The sequence below is a fragment of the Vidua chalybeata genome, chromosome 1 (genome assembly GCF_026979565.1).
Source record: "Vidua chalybeata isolate OUT-0048 chromosome 1, bVidCha1 merged haplotype, whole genome shotgun sequence".
Classification (NCBI taxonomy): domain Eukaryota; kingdom Metazoa; phylum Chordata; class Aves; order Passeriformes; family Viduidae; genus Vidua; species Vidua chalybeata.
The window spans coordinates 75,076,580-75,088,273 of NC_071530.1; the positions used below are offsets into that span (position 1 = coordinate 75,076,580).

Below are 11,694 nucleotides of genomic sequence, written 5' to 3' on the forward strand. Positions count from 1 at the left end.
AAGACATGGAGAAGAAAACACTCAAGGACTACTTACACTTGATGACATTTTAAAATGGAACACAGCTTGGAAGATACTGTTGAGTCCCTTAAAAAGAAGGGTTAAAGGGTTAATTGGAGGTGTGAAAGGTCCCAGTTTTTGTGGGCCATTGGGGAGAAGCACGAGGGATTAAAGTTCAGTTTAAAAATTCATTCCTCAAAAGAGTTGTGAGAATTGCTTGCATCCTTCAGTTCTTCATCAAGAGAAACAGAAGGAAAAGAAAGAAAAATATTTATTTGCAAAGGATTTTTCATAACATCTACGTTCCTGCTCTTTATGTTTGGTGGAGTTTCCTGGTTTTTATATCTGCTGTAGAATGAAAAGAAACAGTAAGAAAATACTCACTTTGTATTACATGCACGTGTGTAGTGTAAGCAAAGTTTAATAGGTTTAAATACTTTCATGTAGAAAATCAAAGTTCTGAACATGATAGTATTCAAATTTCTACGATGAAGGCTTTGATCCAAGATGCCTGGTGAGTTTTGTCTGTTCCCCATATATCAAGTCTGGGGGAAATATTCAGTGTTTGAAAATTTTTCACAACATAGAAATTTACTGTTTGACTTTGGCTTATCCCACCAGTCCACTCTGTATGTTTGGTTTCACCACAAAAGATAAGGAAAGACACATTCAAAACCATAATAATTAAATATTTTTACTCCTAATACTTAAAACAGATGCTATGGAAGACAATACAAGGGCATCATAGATGAAAAAAAGAAATATTTTCATGGCTGCATAGCAAGGGGGATATTTATACTGTGCTACATATATAACATTTTTCATTATCTGAAATGTAGACTTAAATTAACAAAAGCTCTTCACATGACTGAATCTTACTGCAGATCTAATCAATGTTGTTATTATGTGTGTAAATAACTATTTTTAGAAAGAAAAAAATGCACCAGTTCTTAAAGTGGAATATTCTGATATTTCTTGGGTGTGGTTTAAAAAAATACATTTGCACTTCATTTTTGTAATAAGAGCTTCTACTTTATTTGATTTTTCTGCTGAACTCAAAAGTAAGTTTACTAAAAAATATATATTTCATGGTGAAAATAAATCTGAGTGCCAGATTATTTCAGTTAATTATGGAATCAATGAGATTGGAAGTACCTTTCCACCAAGGTGTTTAGAGAAATTATGCTAAATGAATCCAAAAAATCAAATGAGCCATCATCCACACTGCTTTACTGAACAACAAAGCATAATTGAATAATTTTTCATATAAAGACAGTGAGGGCTGCAAGTTATATATGTGAATTTAAGCTTTATACAACTTAAATAATGGGTGTTAAATCAATACTTAATAAATTTTTGTGGTTTTCCTTTAGTCTATTTACAATAGTTGACGGAGTACAAGTGATAATGACTTAAAATGAAATGTTCCCCAATTTGGGAGAAATATAAATAATATTAAATTAAATTTAAAAAAAAATTATGAAACCAGTGGTTCTGCTTTCCTTAATTTTCTTGTATTTAGCCATGTTCTTTATCTGTTTAATGAATTTACAACTAGCACAGCAGTTGTGAATTTTTAATAGGATCTCTTCAAGGAAAGAAAAGGTCAGTATTAACATAAAAATCTTCTTTAAGAATGTAGTGCAGAGGTTTCTTAGCAGAGAACAGGTGTTGCTGCAAAAGCAAAATCTTCCAGAACAGCCAAGTTGAAAGATTCTTGGAGCTAAGTTAGGAAACTGGCTGTGAATACAATTACTTTCTTAATTTCTTATCAACCACATATGTTTCATATAGAATAAGTTAAAATATAATAATGATGTTTAAAAACAACCATTCTTTTCATTGCTTCTAAACAAAATACTGTCTTCTTCCATTTCAGCTTCATTCTGACCAGGATAAGGGAGATGGATCCCTCAAATACATTTTGTCAGGAGATGGGGCTGGTACTCTTTTTATAATTGATGAGAAAACAGGAGATATTCATGCAACTCGGAGAATTGACAGGGAAGAAAAAGCCTTTTACACCCTGCGTGCACAAGCTATCAATAGAAGAACATTGAGACCAGTGGAACCTGAATCTGAGTTTGTCATCAAAATCCATGACATCAATGACAATGAACCAACATTTCCAGAAGAAGTTTACACTGCTAGTGTTCCTGAAATGTCAGTAGTAGGTGAGTTCTCTGTACTAAGGCACAAATGCCTTTTCTTCATTACTTGACAAATTATTTTCCCATCTTTTCAAAAGTCAGTCATGTGCAGAATTATACCTGATGAATTAAGTATTTTTCATTTTGACATATTTGTTCAAATACTGAAATGGCATTCAGAACCAGATTTTTATGATCTAAGATCTGTTTCTACTTGGAATATCCAAATTATTGGCTTTACAGCTCTTTGGAATATAAATATTACAGACAGTAGGCAATGATGAATCATTCTCCTCCTTAGGAACTGTTAGAATAAGATGACTAAATTACCCTATTGAATGATCAAATTTTTTTTCTTTCATTTTCAATGGAAGTTCCCAGTGGTGATAAGTGGTGAATGGAGAGCTGTCTCCACTCCCTCTGTGGGTGAGGAGAATTATATGTTGACTCATGTACTGTTGATGCACTGTCTGAAGGTAGATACCCTCTTTATTTTCTTTTCTGCAACTTTTTTACTGTACAGACAAATCCTCTTGTGCTTTCACTTCTTCCCTTAACTACATCCACAAATGACACCTTCATGAATATTAAACAGCTGTTTAAGTTACTCTTTCTTCTCTGCAATGTATTTTCAGTTCCTATCTTAACTACAAAGTTGTGGCCTGGATCATGCCAGCTGGTGAATTTTATAACCAATAACATTTTATATGAGCTATTAATGATATTAGTGCATAAATGTCCTTAGGAATAATTTTGAAAAACTTAAAGATAGAAAAAGTTTCTTTTAAAAATTATATTAATTTATTCATTGTATAACTGTAGCTACCATAATATTAAATTCTAAAAATTCAGAAAACAAGCAATACTTTCAATATAATTTTAGGCTATTATTACCATTTTAATCACTTCCACAACCTGAATAGGTCAAACAGGTGTTTTAGATGACTAAATTAGCCTGTTGAGATAATAAGTTTTTTGTTTTATATATACAGGTATTGATGATTTAGTATTTACTTTCCTGGACCTTGGAAAATGCTAAAAGAGGAAAAAAAAAAAAAAGAAAAAGCATAATTATTGAAAGAGAATGGCCTCAGCAAATCTGTGCAGCAATGTATGGAAACATAATACTAATAGTTTTCTATTCTTAATATTTCAATCCACTTTCAGTTTGTGATTGAATCAGTTTTTAAAATTCCAGCATTCAGCAAGTGGTTTTTATTGTAAAGGAATATAAATCTTAAAGAAAGATAAAGAAATCTGACAGATGATTGTGTAGGCCTGTACTGAAATTTCATCAAATCAGCCCACATAAAGAAGAGAAATGAAAAATCTTCCACCTTTACTGTTCCAAAATCTATCAAAATGTAATACAAATTAACTAATGTACTGGTCAGTTTTTTTTTTTAAGATATACAGCTTTAGGCAGAGCATCTTGGAAGTGCATCCTGAAAGAACATTTCTAGAGCATTTTCTTGAAAAGCACATGGCAAGGTTACAGTAGGGTTGAAAAAGTGTATCTCAGAGTTTCCACTTTATTTCTTGTGTTCTTTCTATAAATTCCAAAATGCATTGTTTAAAACATGATTGGAAAGATATAAGAAAATTACTTAGTGTTTTCATTAAATACTATGCTATTATATAATACTAAGTTATAAGTTATTTGTTTCTTCATTTCATTAGTTTCAATCCCATAAATAACATTTTTTTTTCTTTAAGTTTTCTCAAACATTCACAGTATTATTTCAATGCTTCTAAAGTATTCAGATTGCAAGTTTTCAGTGTATCTGTACAGTTGTACATAGATCATAAAATTTTGAAACTGCAAAATGTCAGCATTAAAACAAAAAAAAAGGAGAGATAAGATGATAAGAAAAATATTTAGAAAGCAATAATTTATAGAAAAACAAAGAACAACAAAAAAAACAGATTCGGTGAACTTAGTGTGTTAACCTTGTATTAAATAGCTGTGCTGTAACAAATGGACTTCATTTTGGAATAAAATTATGATAATTAAGAGAATTATAACTCAGTTCAAATCTGTCATGTTCCTGGATTTTATAAATGCAATCATTCAGCTGCTAGAGTGACTGACTGATTACCTGATAGGTAGCATTTTCTTTTAGCTTCATTACTTTTAGCTTTAGATCTGCTCCCTATAGGTATATATTCATCTGTGGTCCATGAATGATGTGATTTTATAAAGTATTCATCAACATTGATTCATTTCTTCATAACGCTAATTTAATTCTCCAACTTAAAAAAATCTACTCAGTAATCTGAAAACTAAAAGCTAAACAAGGAAAGGGAAAAATCTTCTAAAAGCATAAACTGCATAAAACTTTTGAGAAAAATATAATTAATAGAAATTGTGAAGACATTATGCTAAAAATCTTTATCTTTTGGTACCACAACAATATATTATCACATCATTATTACAAAATATTTTTAAATTAGTATTTTTTCTGGCATCATGCAATTCAAGCATTTTTAGTACAGCAACTTCCATGAGAAATTTATGAAAAAAGGAACAATTGCATTTTTTATAACAATTACACTTCCCCATTCAAAGGGAAATACAAAGAAATTCCTACATTTCTCTATTTTTCTCTCTCTGGATTTTTTTTTTTTTTTTTTTAATTTATAGTATTGTGAACAGCCCATTACCTGCCCAATACTGTTGGCCATGGGCTAAGAAATTGTCAGGCTTGATGTAAGGAATGAAGATAGAAATTGCAGTCTTGGATGTAATCGCACATTCCGTTGAATGTCCCCTGTAGCAGTCACTTATGTGAGAATGTAGAAACAGCTAATCTTTCTATAAATGTCTGCAAACATTAAGAGGAGTTTTGATATAAATATTTTCACAGTGGAAGGTACCAGAAAGAGAAACTATGAAGCCAAATTACTATGGCCCTTACCTGAGTACAAATGAATTATATGGTTCTATAAAAAGTGTGGTACTATCAGGACTGTAATATTTTCATTATCTAACACAGGATAGTCAACATGGTGTGGCACTATGTTGTATATTGGGAGTCTGAGAAAGAGAGATACTGCTACTGAAAGGGAGATACTGAGAAAGAGGGAACCACACCCTGCCTTTCTGGGTTAGACCTGCCAAGCAGACAGAACACCATGTGAAGGATTCCCTGTCCTCACTCTGTTCCACTTCACTGAATGCAGTGACTTCAGCGATAGGGGAGAACAGTGACAAGTTCCTACCAAGCCCTGCAGGTGCATCTGCTCCATGACTACCTTGCTGTCACAGGCGCCCTTGAAGGAGAGGTGCTGATCTCCCCTCTCTGCTGATTTGCAAGAGGAAATTGAATGGAACTGTGTCAAGGGAAGCTCCAATCAGAAATTAGGAAAAGGTTCTTCATCAAGAGATTGTCACTGGGACAGGCTCCCCAGGAAAGTGTTGGTGTATCTTGAATGCTTCTCTTAGTCATATGGTTTAGTTTTAGGTAGTCCTGTGAGAAGCAGGAAGTTGGACTTCATGATCCTTATGGGTCCTTTCCAACCCATTACATGATATGATTTCATGATAGCATTATCCACCAAAAATACATCAATATTTTTATACAACGGCTTTCACTCCTGCCACTATTGGTACACCCAAGTTCAATAGTTTACTACCAATTAGGTGTGAAGGCTGGAGCACTAGACAGATACATAAACATGCCCATAAACATACCCAAACATACAAAGAGTATTTTTTAAGATATCAGTTTATTCAAATCAACTGCACAGAGAAAGATCCTTAAATATAAAAGTAGGATTGGTGACTGGCAATAGTAAAATGGGGTGAAAAGCAAAATAAAATACATGCCTCTTTCACAATCAAAGGTGAAGAGGACCTTGTGCACATAGATGGTGCAGATAGAGATCAGATATCATGCCTCTTATTGGAGGACACAACACTGGAACAATTCTCTTCATTCATTGTTTCCAGTTCCTATGGAGGTTGTAATCTTTTATATGTATTTTTACCACACAAGTGATGTTTTATAGATAATAAATATTTGCTCTTTTTTTTCTTTGTTATACTTTAAATCCATATCAGTCTTTAATATGACTACTAACTTACAATTTGTACCTGTGCCTTGTATTTATGTTGTACTGCGATTGTGTTCTCAAAACCTTGGCTGTAACCTGGTGACTGCCTTCTCTGTCCTGGTACTGAATATCAATGTTTCAAATGGGCTTAATCTTATCTCTACTTTAAGAAAACCCCCAGAAGTCAACTACTCTGCAGTTTTGCCACTATGTTGTCTATTTCTACACATCTGCACTGCAGCTACAGTGGTGAGTTGTTAAGTTATTGAAATATCTGCACCCTTGGAGTACCGGGTTTTCTCCATCCTGAAGTTCCCTGTACTAGAAGGAACGACAAGATGATCAGGAATTCAGAAAAACACTATTTAGTCTTCTTCTACTCCATATGTCTCCATCCATAAACCTTAGCAAATCATGATGTAGCCACACACCAGCCTCTTTCAGACCACAACAGCAGTTTTGATTTCTTCCTCCAGCTGTGGTACTAACCAGACACCTGAGAATATGGCTATTTCTATTATCAAACAGAGTGTCTTGACAAAGACCTATAAATTCTTTGTTGTCTTGTTCATCTTTCTTTTGTTGCTCATTAAACATAGAAAAGGCAGACATAAATGGGCCAACTTCAGGATCTCTCAGCTGGGTCGATATCCAAGAAGACAACTTATTTTCCTGAAGTCTTTGTACTGATTACTGGATTTTCATCTTCTTTCACTTTTTCCTTTCCTTACTTTCAGAGTGAGTGACCCAGAATATTCTTACAGTTTTGACGACAGTCTTCTGCTCTGTCCGTATTTTTTACTGATCTCTTTCTGCTCATTTGGAGATTTCTTTTCAGAACTGCAGATAGTCTATTTTCCTCTAGATGGATTTTCCTGTGGATTTTGCCTATTAGTGTATTTTAGAAAAGTTTTCAGAACTTTCTATTTAGACCTCTTTTTATATATTTATATATCTTCACAGCCTATATATTCTATAATCATTCCTTATCCTTATTGCATCTTGTAACTTTTCTGCTTCTAAATTAGGGATATCAATATATGATTCAGAAGATGTAACCTCCTTCTGGGTTTTCATGTGATGCACAGGGTGCCCTGTTGGCCTGTCATCTCTACCTCTTGTTATATGTTTTTCTTTCTCTTTGGACAGCAGTTAGAGCTGCTTAACTTTTTACCTTGGCTTCTTCTATACACCCTCATTAGTGCTATTCACCAATTCCCAATGCTTTGTCCTCTCTGCCATGGAATTCATCTTTCAACACTTCCTTCTGGTTTCCTACTTACAGAGATATTTTAAAATCTTTTTTTCATATAAAGTTCTCTCAACAAATCTTTTTGCAACTTCTGACTTAGGACATTTCAAAAACCCAAATTAGGATTTTTTTGATTTTTTTACAAAGTTTCATTTCACTTTGCACACAAGTCCTGCCATAAGAAGATGAAACAAAAAAGTTTAAAAAAAAGACCCAAAAACAAAGCAAAACCCCACCAAGTTAAAACATTATTTATCCTTACAAAGGACATCTTAAAAGAATTGAAATTATCCACTCCTGTGCTTGTTTGCAACTTATTATTTTCTAAGTTACAGGACTACCTTGTACTCAAAGTTCTTTCTGACATTGAATTCTCTGAATATGCAGCCCTTTTCAGTTCTTTTCTGCATTCTGTAGCTTGAAATAGATATTTCACAGGAAAACATGTGTCATTATTTCCAGAGAAAATAGATGTCATTATTTCCTGTCTTTTACACTAGAAATAGCAGAAAATTTCTATTAATCTGGCTTGTTATTTGTATGGATAATTTACTATGGAGTGTACTTGCTCTAGTTAAATATCACATAACTCAGCTGGGAGTAAAGAAAACAAAACTTAAGTTTAGAATCCAGCTCTGCAGTGGATATTTTGTGTATTCCTTTTCCTAGATAATTATTTCCAGTGATTTTTATCTAATATGTATGCATCATAAATGAATTGTGAGGTCAAAGTCATTAATACTTGTATTGTGTCTGAAGATGCTTGCAGACAACAGCAGCAAGGGCCAAATAATTACTGTTATAGTCCCAGACTCTAGGGAGAGTCAAACACTATAATTAAAGTTATGTTAAAATGTGCCTTCTGAGAACTACAATAATCTGACAAAAGACTGTTTGTTTCTGGGCCAAGTTTACCACTGTTGAATTCTAGTTCATGGTATGTAAAATAGGCAATTATGCAAGCAGAAAATAACATGGATGATGCCTTATTTATAGATTCATAGAATGGTTTGAGTTGGAATGGACCTTAAAGATCTTCTAATTCCAGCCCCCCTGCCATGGCAGGGATATCACCTAACTGACCTCATTGCTCAGAACCCCATCCAACCAGTCTTGAGTGCTGCCAAGGATGGGACAGCTAAAGCTTGGGAAACCTGTTCCAGTACCTCACCACCCTCACAGTAAAGAATTTGTTCTTTATATCTAATCTAAACCTCGTCTCTTTCAGTTTGAAGCTGTTGCCCCTTGTCCTATCACTATATGCCCTTGTAAAATGTCTGTCTCCATCTCTCCTGTATGTAATCACTGTCTCCTTTATGCAATGCTATAGAGTTCAGATTAGGTTTTAAATTCTGAAGGTCAAAGACCAGCTTTATCAGAAGCAACCTAAGACTATGTAAAAGACAGAGCAAGACCTAGACCAAGTGATGATCACTAAGTGATCCCTATACTGTAATTTTAAGCCCTGCCACAACTGATCATCTTCAATGTCTTTTGATTTCTGGTCCAGGTTTCAAACCAGAACAAACAATAGATTTGTTTTATTGAGCACCAGTGGTCTTCAGTGTACTGAAGCAAAGGAAAACCAGCTGGTACTTTGACAGCTGATATGCAGAATGTAATAGATACACTGATAGGACTACTCCTGTTCACTCCTTGACATGGCTTCTGTCAGGTTTTTAAAGGAATTGCTGATCCCCCTGTGGAAGCCTAGAGAGCATATCTCTTTTCCTCTCATAGCAAGGACTGAGATCAAAGGGGAGTTCTGCATCCTGAATGGCACTTGGAAGTGTAGTAGTGCCCTTGCACTTCTCCTGCCAGGTGCCTGACCCATAAAAGCCAAAGAGGTGAGGTAACATTAAAAAGTAAAGTTCATCTTTACTGCATTTGGGTAATGGAGTGCACATTGTCCTGATCATAACCCACAACTGCACTGTGTGATAATGATGAAATTAAGGAGCACAAGGGTCTTTCCACAGACTTTAAAGGCAATAGGTGCAAATCTACAGTTTTCAGAAGTTTCTGACATTTTTTTGGGCCATGTTCATTCCAGCAGGAGAAAAGCAGAGATTATATAATTTGCTCTGTTTCATGTGCACTGAAAGAGTATTAATTAATATATTCATTATGACATCCAAATAAGACAGTAGTAACTGTTAAACACATATTATTACATTTAAAATGGAATTGTTTTAAATATATTTTAAATTTATTAAGCATGTTCTTCAGTTTCCTTCCAAATTATTCTTCAAATAATTGATTTTCCTTATATTTTTAAACTAACATGAAATAAAAGTCTCATACAATTGACCTATTAATAGATATGTCTAGTTTCACAAATGAAGGGAATGTGAAAACTAGAAAAAAATAAATTATTCAGTTACATGTGATACAAAGTATTTATTTTCATGGATTTACAATGTAGAAGTTTCTGATTAACACATCATGCTGTTGTGACAGATGTCTTGATTATGACTGTTCTCTGTTGTTATGGATATGAAATGGAGGAGTTGTAAATTTTACTTGCACAATTCCATGTTGTTCAGTTACTGAGTGGCTTGGGTTTTTTTTGCCTTTTTTTTAACTTGCACACTTCAGTTACTGAACATGATTTGTCTTATCCTTCTTTTACACAACTGCTATTTCAGAGAAGGTGTTCTTTAGGAACAAGTATAAATTCTAGCACTGCAGTTTCTCTGTAGTAGTAGGATGGTCCAAAAGCACATTTCTGAATCAAGACAACACTCTTCAAAACTTAAATATATTAAACAGAAAGGCCTATTCATCTTTTAACAGAATAGTTATATAGCTATATCTCTATACATGGAGTTCAGTTTGGCTGAAAACATGAGACATTAGTGAATCATAGAAAAAAAGCTTTTAGAACAGACCTATCATCGCCACATTCTGATTTTTTAAAAAATGTTCAGATTTTTGGATTCAGCCATATTCTAGATGGTTACCAAAACAATCTTGAATACAATAGAAAGTTATTTTCTCTTCATTTCTTTATACTTGTGTAGCAATTTTTATCTTTTAAAATTTTATTTTGTGTTTGGGTCTTTCCTTTGCTAAATTCATTATTCACTCCATTTTAATAGGAATAATATAACCAGCAATATGCCCATTTTGCATTCTTTATGAGAAGCCAGTACTTTTAGGGACTCATGGAAACAAGTATTTAGATTCTGTAGCAGTTGAAAACTGAACATTTCAGAAAACTCATCTCTGTTTCAACAGTTAGGCAGATGCTTATTCCCTTGATATTGGTGCTATGATTCTGTCAGGTTTTTAAAGGAATTGCTGACCCCAATTTACTTGTAAAAAGTGGATTTGTCATCATGTCATAAAATCACAAATAAATGGAGAAATAGCATTTACTTTTATTTGTTTTTTGTGTATGTTAGAAAACTATGTAGGGTAGACAGTGCAGACAATGTGAGGGAATAAATAGGTGTGCCAAGGGTCTTGGATTTACAGGTGTTTTTTTTTATATTTGGCAGTATTTGGTGGGGAAAAGAATTTTGAAAGAATTGGGATAAAAGGAGAAACAAGTTTTAAAGTCTTCTGATCCTCAGATTTGCCCATGGCTAGCTAGTCATGTGCATATGATGATTGTTTTCCCTTTTTTTTTTTTTTCCCCCAATCATTCCCTATATACTTAAAATAGTATCTGCACTTTATGGATGCACAATAGGGGGATCCTTGTTATTTATACTTTATTTCTGTGATGGAAGAGTTTAACAGGATGTGGAAAATATTTTGATTGTGGAAAAACTGTCAGTGGTAATGGCAAACATTTCATGTTTTAAAGGATTGGTATGTTCTACTAAACTTTAGAGAAGGTCTTTAAGGTTAGGACATTTTCTGTAATCTAAATAATCAGCAGATTTCAAAGTTCTTATGGCAGTGTTTCTTCTGGTAATGTCTATCTATAGTAACAATTAGAAAGCAGGGAGAACTGATGGCTTGTTTTTCACAAGATTCAATGACCTGTTTAATCATCTTTTTCTGTCGTGTTCCTGCATAGTTTCATAGTGTAGTTTCATAACATCCTGATATAACTGAACAAAAGAAAAGAAAAGAAAAGAAAAAGAAAACAAACCATAAAACACCCCAAACCCATTCTAGGCAATGGAATGAAAGTACTTATTGCAATAAAAAAAAGTCTTCTGCAAAGAGGATGTGAATATATAAATTATTGTAGCTAGATAAGCATAAGAATTCAGCTCAGAC

At 33.6% G+C, this 11,694-nt stretch overlaps 1 protein-coding gene across 2 annotated transcripts in view; it reads left to right on the plus strand.

Moving 5' to 3' along the window:
• The window catches only part of CDH10 (cadherin 10), a 103,948-nt gene that overhangs the window by 58,681 nt on the left and 33,573 nt on the right, over positions 1–11,694 (plus strand). For both annotated transcript variants that reach the window (XM_053945535.1, XM_053945524.1), the window contains exon 3: positions 1,880–2,174. In XM_053945535.1, the coding sequence (XP_053801510.1) occupies positions 1,880–2,174 (295 nt within the window). The remainder of the gene's footprint in view (positions 1–1,879; positions 2,175–11,694) is intronic.